The 19,638-nt window shown below is 36.9% G+C and overlaps 1 protein-coding gene and 1 pseudogene across 1 annotated transcript; both read left to right on the forward strand.

Annotated features, from left to right (window-relative positions):
* Positions 1–5,357: 5,357 nt before the first annotated feature.
* LOC106360165 (putative F-box/kelch-repeat protein At1g27420) lies at positions 5,358–12,245 on the forward strand. The gene is made up of 9 exons (XM_048766077.1): positions 5,358–5,779; positions 5,862–6,070; positions 6,153–7,387; positions 7,452–7,562; positions 7,965–8,076; positions 8,268–8,501; positions 9,619–9,700; positions 11,011–11,474; positions 11,969–12,245. The coding sequence occupies exons 1-3, from the start codon at positions 5,397–5,399 to the stop codon at positions 6,521–6,523; spliced, it is 963 nt and encodes a 320-aa protein (XP_048622034.1). The 5' UTR covers positions 5,358–5,396; the 3' UTR covers positions 6,524–7,387; positions 7,452–7,562; positions 7,965–8,076; positions 8,268–8,501; positions 9,619–9,700; positions 11,011–11,474; positions 11,969–12,245.
* On the forward strand, positions 11,027–18,708 carry LOC106361933 (annotated as a pseudogene).
* Positions 18,709–19,638: the final 930 nt, after the last annotated feature.

The following is a 19,638-nucleotide window of genomic DNA, read 5'->3' on the forward strand; positions in this document are numbered from 1 at the left end:
ATATATAAATCTTTTTTTGTGATTAAATTATTTGGGATTTTTTTTTTTTAAAAAAATAATTTATATATTTTTCTATTTATTAAATATTTTTTTTTAATTTACAGGTCTCATGATGATCAGACCCGGCCTCGACAGCGTCGTAGTCGTGGTGGTACGGGGAGCCAGCCTCGGGATTCCAGCCATTTTCAGGATTCCCCTTCGCCCCACAGCTCCAACCATACATCTCCCTCTGCTGCACCCGCTCCTGCTCCTCTCGCTCCCGCTGCTGCATCCGCTCATGTTCCTCTGGGTCCTCCGGGAGTGATGCGTGTTGCGGAGTTGGTTCAACAGCCCGGTCGTGACCATCTTCCGTATCTCACTCCGTATCCACATGGACGGGGTCAAACATGGTAATTAAACATTTTTTTTCTTTAAATTTGGATTCATTATTAACCGTTTATTTCTTTTTATTAGGTTCAACCGATCCGGGAACGGGATCAGCGCATGGATCAACCGTATGATGTACTCGGCCCTCGACAGTGGACATCCGACTTTCACTCACTTTCCTACCGACAAGCAGGTTCTGTGGTTTCGTCAGTTTGCGGTAAGTATTCTAATTTTGTACTTATATTTTTAATCTTTAATATAAATTTTCTACTTATTGTGTTTTTTTTTCAGCAAGAGTTCAACTGGAATTCCGATGAGACGCTCTTTATCTATCACCACTTCGTCCATAAAATTATGGACAACTATGGGAAGCAGATCCACGAGTGAAAGAAGAAGTGGGAAATCAATAAGGTTCAATTTAATTTATTAAACAATTTTTTAATTTATTAGACTATTTTTTAATTTATTAAACTATTTTCTTTTTTTTTTATTAAAAGGTCCCAAAGTCGATGAACGACACGGTCTGGAAGGAGTTTTGTGCGCATTGGGATAAGGAAGAGACGAAAGAAACTTCTTCCACCAACTCCAACAACCGTAGGAGCGACCGTAAAGGGAAGGGCATCTACAAGCATAACTTGGGTGCTCAATCTATTTCCACTCTGGGAGATCGCATGGTAACTTCAACCGTTTTTTCTTCAATTATTTGAGTTTCAGAATTTTAATTTATTGTGCATTTCTTCTAATTTCTAATGTTTCTTTAATTTATGTTTTTTTCAAGGCGGAAGAAAATGATGGCGAGCCGGTTGATGATCTCGCCCTAATGAGGAGGGTGTATGATGCGCCCTTGAGTAGCGCACCGGACAAAACAGACATGCATGGCTTGATCATGGAAAGCAGTAATGATATATGTTCATTGTTTGACTCATATCTTCCAACAAACGAGTCCTCTTCGTATGAAATCACTTGGAGAATGTTCTCAACTCAATTACGGAGCTCCTCGAAGAAGAATGAGATCAAACGGAGTTCAGATGTGGGAGTTATGCAATTTGCAAATCAGGAGACCTTCAGTTCTCGCGAATTTGGGCCGTATGGATCGTCCAGCCCACATCTTGATCCTTACCGCGAATGAACCACTTGGTTCAGACGAACCTGGACGTTAGCCGAAGAGTTTCTTTGACTAGATCTGAGATCCAAGAGTTTTAATACATTGTCTTTAAATTTCTCATCTAGATTCAATTTACTAAGTTTGTCTTTAATACATTCTTAAGAGCCATTCCGCATCTCTTGACGATCCTTTCAATCCATATCAGTTCCAGAAGTGCCGTTTGCCTTCTCGGATCATATCCAACACTCAGCTAAAGTGATCCTTCCCGATTTAGGGTGTATCAAGTGGTATCAGAGCCACTTTGGCTGGTTTGTTTTCTTTCATCTTTCATCTTCTCATCTCTCCACGTTTTTCTTTTCTTATTTCTTGGATCCGGACTGTTCCTTTACTCCCTTGTGATCGCCTATTATATAAAAAAAAAACAAAAAAAAAAATCGATAAAAAAAACAAAAAAAAAAGAGTTTTGGTTTGAATCACTTCTGAAGAGAAATCCAAGGGGAGTGGTGGAAGAGAAACCCCGCTGGCTGAAGAGAAACCCAGCCTTAGGACAGTTAAAGCGGATCCATATCAAAATTCTCTTCATCTTTCTTTCTCTTTTCTTTTCCCACAAAAGTTTGTTTTGGGTTTTGATTGCTGAATTTTGACTCCCTATCATCCTTTGAACCAGTGGAAAGAACTCTGAGTGATCACCTAAAAATCGTGAGCTAAACACTTTGAGAGTGTGAGAATTTTTATTTGCTAACTCTTTTGTTAAGTGTTTGCAGGATGTTTGGACTTCACAAGAAATCAAATCAGGCTTCAAAACTACAACAAGATGTTTATTATCCTTTTAAAACCGTGCTTGAAAAAAAGCAATTGATTTTTGGAGATATGAAACATTTTTCTTCTAATGGGTTTGATTCTGTGCAGAAACAAAGAAACCAAAGAAAGAGGCAAAACATGTTCGATGATGATGAGAAGAGGGTCAGAAATGGTGATCGTCCCTTCACCAAGGCTAAGAGAAGCAACTGTGATGTGCTTGACCGGAACGAGCTTCAGACTTATGCCAGCTTGGAAAAAATGTTGCATAAGGCGATTCATGTTGTCCGGCAACTTAAAAAGAAGGGAAACACCAACACTTCTTCTGCACCAAAACAACAAAGTAATTCTTCTTCTTTTTCAAATTGTGATTTGAAAACTAATGTGTTGTCTTCTGATAAAAGCAAGGCTGTGAAACCCACAAGCAAAGCTCATTCTACCAGGTGCTTCAAATGCCATAGGATCGGTCATTATGCTAACAAGTGCCAAAACCAGAAATCGTTGGTGACTTTGGAGAATGAGAACGTTGAAACCGAGCCAGAAAAGGAAGAATTTTCAGACCCATTGCCAATTTTCGATGGCTACACACATGAGCCAATGGCAGGTCTGAAATCTTGTGAACATAAGAACTTATTTTTCTTCTCAATCTGAATCAGTTCCTGATGAATCTTGCTTGCAATTAACTGTTTTACAACCAGAGAATCCAAGTAGTTTTGAATTAATTTCTCAGTTTGAAAAGGATTCTAAAAACGTTTTGAACAAGGATGAATTTTCTGGTCCTTTGAATGCTCTTGATATTGGTGCATATGACTTTGGTCTTGGAAGCTTTGTGTCAATGCAGGAAGGGCCAGATGAAGAACAAAACTGTGGTCATCAAGCAAACCAAGAAAGCTCTTCTTCCATTCAAAAACCGGACCAAACTCAAGGTGAGCAATGTTCTGATTATGATTCATTTGCTTATAACTCTTTTCCTTTTAATGTTCCAGATTTGAGGACAAATATTTTTGAAGAGGGAGGGAATGATGCGCCCTTGAGTAGCGCACCGGACAAAACAGACATGCATGGCTTGATCATGGAAAGCAGTAATGATATATGTTCATTGTTTGACTCATATCTTCCAACAAACGAGTCCTCTTCGCATGAAATCACTTGGAGAATGTTCTCAACTCAATTACGGAGCTCCTCAAAGAAGAATGAGATCAAACGGAGTTCAGATGTGGGAGTTATGCAATTTGTAAATCAGGAGACCTTCAGTTCTCGCGAATTTGGGCTGTATGGATCGTCCAGCCCACATCTTGATCCTTACCGCGAATGAACCACTTGGTTCAGACGAACCTGGACGTTAGCCGAAGAGTCTCTTTGACCAGATCTGAGATCCAAGAGTTTTAATACATTGTCTTTAAATTTCTCATCTAGATTCAATTTACTAAGTTTGTCTTTAATACATTCTTAAGTCTTTTTCTATTCCTAAAGTAGTATAAATATGTAAACACTTCTCATAATAAAATCAGTCTAAGTTTGAGTTTATTTTTGTTTTCTTCTTTTCTCTGAGTGAGAGAGAGAGTTCTTTAGCTAGTTCATTGGTGTGAGCCGGCTTGTTGATTTGGTGGTCAGCCAATTCATCTTTGTGTGTTGTTTGGTGGTTAGCCAACACATTCATTCATTCTTGGGTGGTTAGCCAACACATTCATTCATTCTTGGGTGGTTAGCCTTAGATCGTGGGTATATCAAGAGCCATTCCGCATCTCTTGACGATTCTTTCAATCCATATCAGTTCCAGAAGTGCTGTTTGCCTTCTCGGATCATATCCAACACCCAGCTAAAGTGATCCTTCCCGATTTAGGGTGTATCAGTGTATACCAACAAGAAGACCGGCCAGATTGATGACGGTCTTGTGAGGGACGTGGTCGACCTGGTCCAAACTCAGGTGGTAGACGAAGTGTCTCAGCTTCAAACCGAGGATGACGCTTCGACGGCTTCGACCAACTTGTCCAGGTTTCGAATCAACGAAATCGTTGAATCCGTAAGTTTTTTTTTTTTAAAGTTCAATTCATTTATTTCTTGGTTTAAATTTGTAAATTTGGCTATTTTCTATTCAGTCGGTTCCAAAGAAGAAGGGACGTTTGGTCGGTTTGGGTCGTCGCACCCGGTCGGTTCCTCCTTCTTCTGCACCACCGCCCTTTGTTGATCCAGAAGTACTTACGGCTCAGTTGAAGGACAAAGATGATCGTATATCTTTGTTGGAGACCCAGATGGCGGCTCAACAGGCGGGCTATGAGGCACAGAGGAGGCTGAACCAGCAAATGATGGAGATGATGCAGAGGATGTACCCGAACGAGGTGTTCCCGGACATGCCAGACCCGTAGTTTTTTTTTTTTTCCAAAAACTCGGAATGTTTTATTTTTATTTGTGAAACTTTGAATATTAATTAATATGATTTCAATTTTAATTTTAATTTCATATTTTCGAATTCAAATTTCAGAAATTTTATTTTTTTAAAAAAATTAATATTTTTTACATTCCGAGGAAATTAATTATATTTTTTACTCGATCGATCGATGCGTTTTTGGACATAAATCCATCGATCGATCTGTTTACAAAAAAATGTTCGGAATATACCGACGGACCTGTTCCTCGGAATATACCGAGGAACTGTTCCCTCGGTATATACCGAGGGACATTTCCCTCTGAATATACCGAGGGACATGTTCCTCAGAATATTCTGAGGAATATGTCCGTCGGTATATTCATATCGATCGATGTATATATGTCCAAAAACGCATCGATCGATGAACGTCCGAGGAAATATCCCGACGAAGTTCTCCCTCGGTATATTCCGAGGACATTTCCGACAAACTAGTGATCCTCGGAATTTCCTCGGAAGTTTGTTTCCTCGGAATTCCGTCGGAAAATCCCGAGGGATTTCCGAGGAAAGAAGAAATTCCGAGGAATTATTTCCGATGACTTGTTTCGTCGGTATGTCGTCGGAATAACGATATTCCGACGAAATTCCGACGATTTTTTCCCTTAGAATGCTTGCTGTTTTCTTGTAGTGGATCTCTTATTTAGTTATTTATATCAAGCTTTGAACTAAGCTAATGATGCAAATCGTGAAAGAAAAGTAACAATGGTGGAGTCGTCGTCGTTAATACCGGGCTTGGTGGACGACTTAGCAGAGCTGTGCCTCTCGAGAATCCCGCGCTCTAGCTTTCAGATCATTTCTCAGGTGTGCTGGCGATGGAGAAGATTCCTCAGGAGCGAGCGTTACGGAGCCGTTCGAAAGTTGACGGGATCGGTGGAGGAGTTAATGTGTCTTCTAGTGTATGACAAGTACTGGGAAGTTTTCGACGGCTCCGGTAACCAACTTGGACGGATCCCTCACATCCCTGGGCCTTTGAAGGGCGGTTTCGGCCTTGTGGTGCTCGATGGCGGAAAGATCGTGTTCATCGGTGGAAGATATAATTGCGTTGCTTCGGCGGATGTTTACGAGTTCAATCCTGCTACTAACAGGTCTGAATCTCTCTGATCAATTTGTGACATTAGGGTTTCTATCCTTGGTGGTTTTCTTTCTTTGATAATAAAAAAAAAACAGGTGGAGAAAACTGGCAGACATGAACATACCACGTCACAACTTTACATATGCTGTAGTGGACGGCCTTTTGTATGTGATCCGAGGTCTTTCCTCAGATAATGTTAGCATTCTCAATGCTGAAACTAACCAATGGAGCCTCATTGATTGTCCACACAGCCACAGCTTTAGTGGCTTCGCATTCTCCTTCAATTCCAAACTCTTCGTTGTAGGTGAGAATAGAAGACCTGCGTATATATTATGATTTCGAGTTAAAACATTCTTACATACTTTGATGATGATTATTTTTTTCAGGCAATAGATGGAGGTTCATAGACATATATGACCCCAAGACGGAGACATGGGAAAAGTTAGACTCCGGGCAAACACTGTCGGTGTCCTCCTACACTGTTGTTAGGAACAAAGCGTATTTCTTCGACTGGTTCAAGTCGGGAATGGGAGTGTTTGATCCAGAGAAGAATTCTTGGAGCTCCGTGTCTGTGCTTCCGAGCGAAAAATGTGCTTTCAAGTACAGACTAGGGCAATGGAACAATAAGGTTATCCTGTTTTCACGAGGATGTGAGGCCTTAAGTGGTGACCTTGATAAAGAGGACGCGGCCAAGTGGATAGCCACACCGATTAAACCATCTGGTCTTCACCCCACCAGTGTTCTCATCAACTTTTGATTTTGCAAAATGTGTGCAACGTTTTGTGGTTGTCAGCTTTGTGTTTAGCCCTCGACTCTGTCGATGTTTCATATTATGATTTATTTCCTCTGTTTATCTTTGTATCCAGAACTAATAACCTTCAAGAAAAAAAAAACAACAAATAATTATTACTAGCCTTTGACCCATGGGTATTTGTTCTTCGTAATTATATATTTTTTTATTTCTAATAACATTATAAAAATAATTGGTTATGTTGTTGTTATTGATTCATAGGTTATTGAATTTTGATATTGGTGTGTCTTGTTCAATTTGTTTGGCGTCGATTTATAAAGTGTGAGATTGTGTTCTTCTTTTATTGTACTTTTATTCATTTTACTTGATAAAGTAAACATTAAAGTTTAAAATATTAGAGATTTAAGTATACTTGTGTGTGTTTTATTAAATTATACTATAAATATTGTGATTAAAATTTGATTTTAAAGTTAAAATTGTTTTATTGAGATTTTTTAAAACAAATACATTATTTAAACAGTAACATTACAAAAATAATGAAAAAGTTACTAAAAAACATTCAAAAATAAGTACAGATTTTTGCAAAGTTTATATAGCAAGCTCAATTTAATGTATTTAACTGGGCCATTTTGTTATGATTAAAATTTTGGTCCATCATATTTTACAATTACATAGTGGACCTTAACAATCGAAACCCATATTTTTTTTCGGGGAAAAAACAGAGACACGCTTTCTACCGACATTTTTCATTCGCTCAGAAAGTTCCTTTGAACGTAATAATTTCCAGGACTTTGTCTTGATTTCAGGTACATGGGACGTGGGGCTGATATTGATACTTTATGTATTGGCTCGTCTTATGTCAACCGAGAGGTGGCTCTTGCACAAATCTTAATGATGCATATTGTTTAAGTTTCTAACGGGTTTATTCTTGCAGGAGGATTTCTTCATCTTATTGCATGATATATTCTATGACATGGAAGAAGTGACTGAACTTCAACACCTGTTACCGATACCCATGTCTCTGTCATAAAATTTAAGTTCCAAGGTATATCGATTGATCTTCTGTATGCTAGCGTTTCACTTCTTGTTATACCACAGGTGATTTCAGTATAGGCTCTTTCTGTTTCCGGAAAAACTTAGTGGTGATTTTAGTAATAGTTTAATTTTATGCTATCTTGGATTTTGTTTGCTGGTTTTCGTGCTTGTGTTGCATGTTATCGTTCACATATTTTGTCTCTTTTTAAACCTTCAGCAAAGCTATTTTGTCCTACTCTCAGCCTAGGGCTGAGATATCAAAAAAACCTCTTTTCGGAAATTGTTCGCCTTAATGAAAACTTAGATGTTGGGATGCCTTTTTTAAACCTTCAGGCATGATTATACATGTATTCAGATGAATCTCGCCAAAGTTAAAATATTCTTGCTGAGTCAGGTCCCTTGTTCTTAACAGGATTTGGATGTCTCCAACTCTTCTGTGCAGTGTAATGTTGATGAGCAAACTTCCCGCAGTCTGAATGGTGGTAGGGTTGCTGATCAGATTCTTAAACTCGTTCAAAATTTAGGTAAAATCAGCTGAATCCCAGTTTTTTTTGGTAAATAGACTAATACATTTTGTAAGCCATCAACATTAAGATGTATGAAGTACTGGGCTAAGAGGCGTGGGGTCTATTCAAATGTAGGGTGTTGCCATTCTGTATATTACATCTATTGACAAAAATATTCAAGCTCTTGTCATCTCTATTATTTTGGGCAGGTTACTGGATTTCAAGCTAACATCACAGAACAAAGGGAATGCACACTAATCAGTTAGTCAAAGTTACAAGTACGTGTTCTTGGTTTGATACGATTGTCTCATAGGTCTTATAAATACGAATATAATGATATTCACCTTTTTAAATGTGTTGCATGATATTGGACGTTCTGAGAACCAAAGTACCAGCAATCGAGCTGCAAAAGAAGACAACAACACAGACTTATCACACACATGGTTAGTTATTACTTATCAATTGTAATTAATTCGTAAGGTGAAAGCAAAGTAGGACATTCTAAAATAATTTATTAGATTGAAGAACCGTGTATGATTTTCACCAAGCGATAAGTCTGTTGATATGGTTTTCACGTAACCTGTTGATCACCCAGCGATAAGTCTGTTGATATGGTTTTCAGCTTACAAACGTATTTTAGGATGCTCTGTGTAGGATGATATCATTTTCACATTATTGGGGAAGAGATATATATAGAGTTGGCATAGGAAAGGGTTTGGTAAATGCGAAATATTTATTAAAGATTTTATTAGTTGTGATTTTATCGATTAAAAAGCGAATATACTTATGGATTTTTTCAAAATTCTTTCATTTTATAAAAACTTATCATAATAATAAAATATTTGTTTTTAATGATTAGATATTATTCGTGATTTGCAAGATTTGAAAGAAAATAAGAATCTTGTGTTAGTTGATTGAAATTGTAATTGTTATGGTGATTGCTTAGATATAGGAAAAAATTTTGGAAGGTATATTCAAAACGGAAAATAATAAATAATTAGTTGTGATTTTGTGCCTCGATAATTTCTAATAAAGTATTTTAAAATTTAATTAATTCTGTCAATTAGATTACGCTGGTTTAGTATATTTATAAGAGATGGTTTACATGTTGGTCTTAATATCGATCATACTATATCATCATAGTAACCATGAAACAAAATCAAATTAATTTTGTATCTATCTAATATATGTAAAATATTGGTTTGATTCTGCAGACCAAGATTAACCGAGGAATTAATCCAATGTCATTCGATGGTTTAGTAATGTTATGAAAAAGTATGTAGGAATGAATCTATTGATGGTTTTGATTCTGTAGACTAAGAGGAACCCATGTATTATCACAATCGCATTCAATGTTTTAATAATATGCAACGATACCTAGGAAAGTATCTATCGTATCTAGCAACATAAACTTTATTTATATGGTTCATTAATGTTTTGGTTTAGTAATGGTTTAGTAATAACTACAAACGGTTGTGTTTTATATATGGTAATGGCATGAGATGGTAATTATTGAGGAAAATTCAGGGTTATTTCTTTTTTGTACTTCTGTTTTAATAGATTAGATTGGACGTTCTGAGAACCAAAGTACCAGCAATCGAGCTGCAAAAGAAGACAACAACACAGACTTATCACACACATGGTTAGTTATTACTTATCAATTGTAATTAATTCGTAAGGTGAAAGCAAAGTAGGACATTCTAAAATAATTTATTAGATTGAAGAACCGTGTATGATTTTCACCAAGCGATAAGTCTGTTGATATGGTTTTCACGTAACCTGTTGATCACCCAGCGATAAGTCTGTTGATATGGTTTTCAGCTTACAAACGTATTTTAGGATGCTCTGTGTAGGATGATATCATTTTCACATTATTGGGGAAGAGATATATATAGAGTTGGCATAGGAAAGGGTTTGGTAAATGCGAAATATTTATTAAAGATTTTATTAGTTGTGATTTTATCGATTAAAAAGCGAATATACTTATGGATTTTTTCAAAATTCTTTCATTTTATAAAAACTTATCATAATAATAAAATATTTGTTTTTAATGATTAGATATTATTCGTGATTTGCAAGATTTGAAAGAAAATAAGAATCTTGTGTTAGTTGATTGAAATTGTAATTGTTATGGTGATTGCTTAGATATAGGAAAAAATTTTGGAAGGTATATTCAAAACGGAAAATAATAAATAATTAGTTGTGATTTTGTGCCTCGATAATTTCTAATAAAGTATTTTAAAATTTAATTAATTCTGTCAATTAGATTACGCTGGTTTAGTATATTTATAAGAGATGGTTTACATGTTGGTCTTAATATCGATCATACTATATCATCATAGTAACCATGAAACAAAATCAAATTAATTTTGTATCTATCTAATATATGTAAAATATTGGTTTGATTCTGCAGACCAAGATTAACCGAGGAATTAATCCAATGTCATTCGATGGTTTAGTAATGTTATGAAAAAGTATGTAGGAATGAATCTATTGATGGTTTTGATTCTGTAGACTAAGAGGAACCCATGTATTATCACAATCGCATTCAATGTTTTAATAATATGCAACGATACCTAGGAAAGTATCTATCGTATCTAGCAACATAAACTTTATTTATATGGTTCATTAATGTTTTGGTTTAGTAATGGTTTAGTAATAACTACAAACGGTTGTGTTTTATATATGGTAATGGCATGAGATGGTAATTATTGAGGAAAATTCAGGGTTATTTCTTTTTTGTACTTCTGTTTTAATAGATTAGATAGATAGATTAGATTTTAATATATTAGATAGGAGTGCGATGGTGCAATACTAAAGTAAATACTACTAAAGCTTCCATCTTTTGAAAAAGTAAATAAAAACCGGTTGCGTGTGCTGGTGCATATCCTTTTCTTGGGATTCACGTAATAATTTATTCATCCTTTGCATCTTTTAAACTTGATTTCGAAGAGAAAATAATCAAGAGATGATGAAGACCCATTGGAGGCTCAAGTGGGACATATTCCTCAGTTTCCAAAGAGAAACAAGCCACAGTTTCACGGATCGTCTCAATGAAGTGCTCATCAAGGAACATGTCCGGGTATGGAAATGTCAAGTGAAACGCAAGAATCAGGTGCTCGGTCCAAGTCTCGTGGAGGCAATTGAAGATTCGGTGGCGTTCATCGTTGTCCTATCCCCTGATTACGCTAAGTCTCACTGGTGTCTTAAAGAATTAGCCAAGCTCTGCGATCTGAGATCACTGGGTCGTCCAATATTACCAATCTTTTATGAGGTTGATCCATGGAGTTTTCGGAGACAGTGTCCTTTCGATATGGATTTTGAGGAGCACTCGAAAAAATTTGGGGAGGAGGAGATACAACGATGGAGGGAAGCCATGAAAATAGTGGGGAATATCTCCGGATATGTGTAATCAGGTATGAGTACTCCAATGTTTTCATCTCTAATCATATTCCTCTTCATTTTATAATCTTTTTGATTCCAAACAACATTTTACATCATATGATTGGTAGAGACTTTTACATATACATCTCATCTAAAACTCTTAAGCCTTCAATTCATGCGGCTGTCTGTTTTCTGATTATCTTCCATAAGACATGGTCACAACTATCCAACATAGAAAACAAAGATGTTTTTTTATTGAATAATTAAAACAAGGATTATTGATCTAGCTTCCCTCTTTTCGTTTCTAGTCCAAGCTTGGATCGTTCTGTTTTTTGTAAGTTTCTTGAGAATCATCTCATCGTTTCATTGCATCTATCAAGTGCAAACACAGTAGGAGAAGATATCCGTTTTAGCTTTTGTTTGCCCATAGGTGTTAGAGAAAAGTCTTCTGCATCAGTAATCAGAACTGATCCTTAATAATATATAAGATACATATGTTAATCCACTTATTATTAATTGATTTTAGGCTGGAAATTCATTAGATTAAAACATGGTATCAGAGCCTGATCGATACGATGCAATCCAATCCAATCCACATCGACCAGGCCAAAGTTACCTCTGAATCCTTATGCCAGTTTGTGAGAATTTAACATTACAAAATGCTCATCTATAAATAATATACATTTCAATTGATTTTTGTTATACAGTTTGTGTATTTTATATATATTTAGACAAGTTATGTCAAAATTATTATTAATTTTAAAATTTGACTATATTTGAAAGTTAAAATTTATTGCGGTAAATTTATGTTTCTTTTTTTGATGAATTACGATAATTGGCTGTTATTTAATTTTATAGACTTATGTTTTAGATTTTGTTGGTTTTTTAAAATATAATTAATTGTTTGTATCATTTTTAGTGACATTCTTTTTAATACATTACCTAGAACTCCCAATTAATATGAGACTCATTAAAGATACATTTCTTTTGTTACTAAAAGTCTTTTCTTTATACTCCTTCTGTTTTTTTTATATAAGTCGTTTTAGAGGAATTTTTATGTTCCAAATTATATGGCGTTTTCGGTTTCTATGTAAAATTTATTAACACTTAATGTTATATGACCAATGATAATATACCTTCTATTTTATTATTGGTTGATTTGTGCTTAGGCAAACAATTAATGATGTTTTTATTTAGAAGATATGAAAAATTAATGATTTTTTAATCTATGTTCACAATTCTAAAATGGCAAATCTCCAAAATAGCATCTTTCTAAGTTTATATCACAAAAATAGCACTCAAAAACTAAAATGACCAAAATAGCACCTTTCTAAGTTTATCTTTTGAAAATTTTAATTTTTTTATTTTTCAAAATTTGAAATCTTATCCCTAAAACCTAATTTCTCAACTCTAAACCCTAAACTCTAAACCCTAAACCCTAAACTTTAAATCCTAAATCCTAAACTCTAAACTCTAAACCCTAAACCCTAAATCCTAAACTCCACCCTTTAACTCTGAACCCTAAGTTTGTGACTTTTGATAAAACATTAAGTGCTATTTTTGTGACTTTTGACCTTGAATACTAGTTTGAGAACAAAAACTTGATTTAGTGCTATTTTTGTCTTTTTCTCATTCTAAAACATCTTATATTAAAAAAAAAAAACGGAGTAATAAAAAGTAGAAATATGGCATTTCCCAAAATCCAAAGCTTCTTTGCCTTCATTACTATAGTCAACGAATCAACGTACATGGTTGCGTGAGTTTCTCTCTCTGACCACCGTTGGGCCGGAGAAGTAGAGAGCCGGTGACATCAGAGTTAACTTTGTAGAGGGAAGATTCGGAATCGGAGATGGAGACTTAGGTTATGTCCAAGCCGTATAGGCTCAAGTTTGACGCCTTCCTCAGCTTCCGAGGCGAAGACACGCGCCACAACATCACGAAGCGTGCTCTGAGAACGTCTCTGAAACGACTGGTGATACCTTATCTTTTATGATGTGATCCCTATGCAAGAGTCCTGGCCCAAGCAGACTGGTGTCCTTCCCTATATTAATAGTTAAGTAGTCCAATTTTTTTATAGATCTATATTTTATATCAATTTTGAGGAGCACGCGGAAAGGTTTAGTGAGGAGAAGATACAGCTATGGAAGCGCGAGCTATGACTTTGGTCGGAAATCTCTCTGGTTTTGTTTGCAAGTAGGACTCTATATTCTCTGCGTCTACTACAAGTCATTAGCACAACCAGAAAGGATCCTAAACCATTGTGTCAGAGGTTTGAGGTTTCTGGTTCGAGTGACTGCTAGAACGAAACTAATATTACATGCGCTTTTAGGTCTAGGGGCACTACGGGCTTCGGCCTCTTGGTACTAACAAAAAAAAATCATGTCTACACCATGAACTGAGTTCTTGTCTGAAATTCAGTGTTTTTGTTTTTTTGTTTTGGCAGAGAAAACTCGGTTGAAGAGGACCTGATAGAGCTTGTGGTGAAAAGCGTTTTAGCACAAGTGAGCAATACGCCCGAGAAAGTTGGAGAATACTCGGTGGGGCTGGAATCACGTGTCCAGGACTTGATGAATCTGATCAACTTAAAACCCAGTTGTGACGATGTTCAAATCCTGGGACTTTATCGTATGGGCGGTATTGGTAAGACAACTCTTGCAAAAGCCTTCTATAACAAGATCATTGCAGAGTTCGAGCATAGAGTTTTCATCTCAAACGTTAGAGAAAACTCATCAGACCAAGATGGTTTAGTCAATCTACAAAAGAGTTTCATCAAGGCACTTCTCCATTCGGTACCTGAAATAGAAGATGCTAACGGAGGCATAGACAAGATAAGAACAAGTGTTCATGCGAAGAAGATTCTTGTGGTTTTAGATGATGTTGATAATGTAGACCAGCTTAATGCCCTGGTTGGTGAAAAAAGTTGGTACGGTGAAGGAACTGTTATAGTCATCACAACCAGAGATGAAGAGATTCTGAGTAGGCCCTCTGTGAACCAAAAGTATGAGGTCAACTGCTTGACTGAGATGCAAGCACTGAAGCTGTTTAGTTATCATTCACTAGGAAAAGAAAGAACCAACAGAGAGTCTTATCGAGTTGTCAAAGAAGATTGTCAAGATAACAGGACTCTTGCCATTGGCTATTGAAGTGTTTGGTTCGCATCTGTATGACAAGAAGGAACATGAATGGCTAACTGAATTAGAGAAGCTAAAGAGTACCCAACCAGGCGATCTTCAGGCTCTTCTGGCGCTGAGTTTCAAATCCTTGGGAGATGAAGAGAAGACAGTCTTCCTCGACATTGCGTGTCTCTTCCTTAAAATGGAGATAAAGAAAGAGGAAGTCATCGATGTACTGAAAGGTTGTGGGTTTAAAGCTGAGGCTGCTCTCAATGTGCTAAGACAGAAGTCTCTTGTTAAGTTCTTGGTAGATGAAACTATTTGGATGCATGAACAGATTCGAGACATGGGTATGCAGATAGACCTTAAAGAACATCATGGGGACCTTGAAACTCGAGGTAGACTATGGGATCGTGGTGAAATCATGAATGTATTAAACTACATGAAGGTACTTATATCTACAGTTTATATAACATTTTGTGTTTGACTTACATTTTCTCATTATTATTTTTTTCTGTAATGGGGTTATAGGGATCATCTATCATCCATCCAAGGAATAGTATTGGACTTCAAAAAGAAGTTAGCTAGGGACCCAAGTGCAGAGGAAATTGCATTCAGGAATCTACATGACAAGCCAGGCATAAGATCAGTGTTTAGTTACCTGAAGAATAAGTTTGTAAAGTTTCCAGCAGAGGAAAAGCCAAAAAGTTCTGAAATCACCACTCATGTTGAGCCTTTTGTACCAATGAAGAAGTTGAGACTTCTTCAGATTAATCATGTGGAGCTTGAAGGAGATCTTAAGCTCCTTCCATCTGAACTCAAATGGATACAATGGAGAGGTTGCCCATTAAAGGATGTTCCACCAGTTTTTCTTGCTAGGCAACTTGCCGTTCTTGATCTTGCAGACAGTGGAATAAGACGAGTTCAGAGTTTGCACAGAAAAGAGGTATGTGTTAATGAATAAAAGTCTCACTTCCGTAGTTAGAAAAAGGGTTAGGACAATTCACTTCATGTCGATTGATTTTAAGTTGGAAGTCCATAATAAACCGAATTTAAATAGTATGGCTTTTTATTTTCCTCTAAAGTTGGCAACTATATGTATATAGTTTTGAGTCAAAATCTCACTGCTAAGAAAGTTCTTTCTGCCTTTTCAGATGGATGGGAACTTGAAGGTTGTAAATTTGCGTGGTTGCCACAGCTTAGAAGCTATTCCTGATTTATCAAACCATAAATCCCTGGAGAAGCTTATTCTGGAACGATGCATGCTTCTGGTGAAGGTTCCTAGATCAGTTGGTAATCTGAGTAAATTGCTTCAACTGGACTTCAGTTACTGTTCGAATCTTACCGAGTTTCTTGTGGATGTTTCTGGACTAAAGAGTCTTGAAAAGCTTTTCCTCTCTGGCTGTTCAAATCTGAGTGTCTTACCAGAAAACATTGGTGACATGCCATGTTTGAAAGAGCTTCTTCTTGGTGACACTGCCATAAAGAACTTACCAGTAGGGGTGGGCACTTTACCCGATACCCGAAGCAGCACCCGAACCCGATCCGAAAAATTCGAACAGAAATCCAAACCGAAGTAGAAAAATACCCGAACGGGTATTAAGTTAGGAGAGATTGGATATCCGAATCCGAACGGGTAATATCCGAACCCGAATGGATATCCGAAGATAACCGAACATATGTATACTTACCCTTATATTTCTAGTTTACATCTCTCATTTTTTTAAAAAATATTTATATTGATGTTACACATACTTTAAGATCATAAGTATATATATAATTATGGAAAAAATGATTTGATATTCATTTAAAATGCATGTCAAACTTTTTGTTTCATGTATTAACAAAAGTTACATTCTTTTTTTTGAACAACAATACCCAAATTAATATCTATTTGTTTTTGAAATATTATCTCCAAACCTATTAATCATTCAATCTATAAAAAATAAAAAAATGAGTTAAATGAAATATATTTTTAAATACAATAAACTTAAAAAATGAATTTTTTTTTTAAAAAAAAACTAAATATCCGAACCCGATTTAAAATAACCGAACCCGAACTAAAAATATCCGAACCCGACCCGAAGTACAGAAATACCCGAACGGGTTCTTTATCCCTATACCGAAATACCCAAAAATCCAAAATACCTGATCCGAAACCGAACGGATACCCTCGCCCACCCCTACTTACCAGAATCAATCTCCCGGCTTAAGAAACTTGTAAAGCTTAGTTTAAAGGATTGCAGATCTATTCAAGAGCTACCTTTGTGCATAGGAATGTTGGCATCGCTTGAAGAGCTAAATCTTACTGCCACAGCATTGAAAAATCTCCCAAGTTCTATTGGAAAACTAAAAAATCTCCAGAAGCTTTATTTGATGCACTGTGCATCCTTTTCTAAGTTACCTGACACTATCAATGAGCTTAAATCATTGAAGAAACTATTCATCAACGGAAGCGCGGTGGAGGAGCTACCTTTAAACCCTGGCTCACTGCCATCTTTGACTGACTTTTCAGCAGGAGGATGCAAACATCTGAAGCAGGTTCCGAGTTCGATTGGAGGACTAAACTCTCTTCTTGATCTTGAGTTGGATTGGACCCCAATTGAAACTCTACCAAAAGAGATTGGTGGCTTGCACTTTATTCGAAAACTTGTGTTGAGGAACTGCAAGTCTCTGAAGGTTCTGCCTGAGTCATTAGGAGACATGGACACACTCCATAGCTTATGCCTTGAAGGCTCCAACATTGAGAAACTGCCTGAAAGTTTTGGCAAGCTGGAGAACTTAGTCTTACTCCGAATGAACAACTGCAAAAAGATCAAGAGGCTTCCTGAGTCCTTTGGAGACTTGAAATCTCTTCACCATCTGTTCATGCAAGAAACTTTGGTTGTGGAGTTGCCAGAAAGTTTTGGAAACCTCTCTAAACTAGTGACATTGAAAATGCTGAAGAAACCTCTTTTTAGAAGCTGTGAGAGTGAGTCTACTCCTAGCTTTGTAGAAGTACGAAGCTCTTTCTCAAACCTCTTGTTGAGGAACTAGATGCTCGCAGTTGGGGGATAGGTGGTAAGATCCCAGATGTTCTTGGAAAGCTTTCATCTCTGAAGATACTTAAACTGGGGAATAACTATTTTCACAGTCTTCCATCTAGCCTCGAGGGGTTATTGAATCTCAGAGAACTTTCATTGTATGACTGCCGAGAGCTAAAGTGTCTTCCTCCTCTTCCATGTAACTTGGAGCAGCTTAACCTAGCAAATTGCTTTTCATTGGAGAGTATATCAGACCTTTCCAAGCTGAAGATCTTGCATGAACTCAATCTCACAAACTGTAAGAAAGTGGATGACATTCCAGGACTAGAGCACTTGAAGGCTCTGAAACGGTTATACATGAGCGGCTGTAAGTCCAAGTGCTCTTCTGAAGTAAAGAAAAGACTCTCCAAGGTGATTCCCACAAACTTCTCAAAATCCTTAACAACTTTGCTTACAATATATTGAATTATTACTGCAGGCTTCTTTGAAAATGATGGTGAATCTGAGCTTACCTGGAAACAGAATCCCAGTCTGGTTCTCACAAGGCCCTCTCAGATACACAACTCAGCCGAACAGAGAGCTCAGAGGCGTAATCCTGGCCGTAGTTGTGGCTCTTAACCATGAACGCAAAGATGACTACCAGCTTCCTGATGTGGTGGAGGTTCAAGCCCAAATTCTCAAACTTGATCTAGCCTTATACACCCACACATTGCACCTCTCTGGAGTGCCTAGAACAAGTGATGACCAACTCCACATCTGCAGATACTCAGCTATGCATCCAATGGTAGCTATGTTTAAAGACGGGTACACAATACAAGTCACCAAACGTGAACCACCAGTCAAACAAGGCGTTGAGCTAAAGATGCATGGGATTCATCTGGTTTACGAAGGGGATGATGATTTTAAAGGCGAAGAGAGTGACTTCACCGAGACACAGAAACTTACCAATTTTTTCAGCACTTTTGAAGAAGGTGAGGCCAGCTCAAAAGGTGGTTCTGAGTTTACATGATCTACTACCACATAGAAGTAAAGAAACTGCACACAAACTGGTGTTAATTAATAAACAAAAAAAAAAGACAAAAAAAGATGTGTTGTTCATATTTGGAGACATGGTGTGTTTTGGCTTTTGTGTGTGTTTTTCTCTTTTAATTTCCTCTTCTCAAGCTTATTTGCTTCTTTTAAGTTCACTACTTTTAGTATGTTTATTTTTATTCTTTACCTTTGCTTCTATAATCAATTAAAAACAAAAAAGAGGAGACTCTTGGTTCCCATGACTCCTTGAACATTCTTTAAGAATTCAAAGGATTTGTGAATCTGTGTTTAACAGACATTCAACATATTGGGCAGTTGCGACATGAAGGCCATCAAAAGGATTCTAAATCCTCATCTTGATGAGAAAGTCTAAGAGATAGCAGACTTGCACTACAAAAACTATTTGCCTTTTCTGTCAACTTTTCAAGAGCCCTTCATTATATTATATATAGATACATCATAGGTTGTTCTATATATACAGAGGTCTAAACAGTTAGCTCCATAAACTAAACACATCTGATTCTTCATTTTCCTTCCTGGCGAAAATTTCCAGAATCCAGCCAAATACAATGTTAAATCATTTCATGTTGCAGCATTGGGGCTTCCCAAGTCTCTGCAGCTTATCCCACAAGCAAATCATCTGCCGTGGCTACTGATATGAGCAGTGAAGTAGTCTTCTATGCATCCAAACTGGCAGAACCTGAGGCTGTGAACCACCGCCACTGGTCCAGTCTCGTTGAACTTCTCCACCAACATTCCCATGCTCACATCTTCCATCTTGAACAACTGCATTAACCACCATGTACCAATGACCATTATCAAGAGATGCTAAATGAATCTAGCAGATGCGTCAAAGGTTCACTTACTCTTAACCTCTGATATTCAAAATCATCGAAGATGAACTTGGCTATATCATATGACAAATGTAACCCGGACCATTTGCATACGGAGGATAAATACTCTTCTGGCCATTCCTCGTATGTCACAGCCCATTTCCCGTTGCACAGAGGCTTATGGTAGATATGTTA

Source organism: Brassica napus, chromosome C8 (assembly GCF_020379485.1).
Source record: "Brassica napus cultivar Da-Ae chromosome C8, Da-Ae, whole genome shotgun sequence".
NCBI lineage: Eukaryota > Viridiplantae > Streptophyta > Magnoliopsida > Brassicales > Brassicaceae > Brassica > Brassica napus.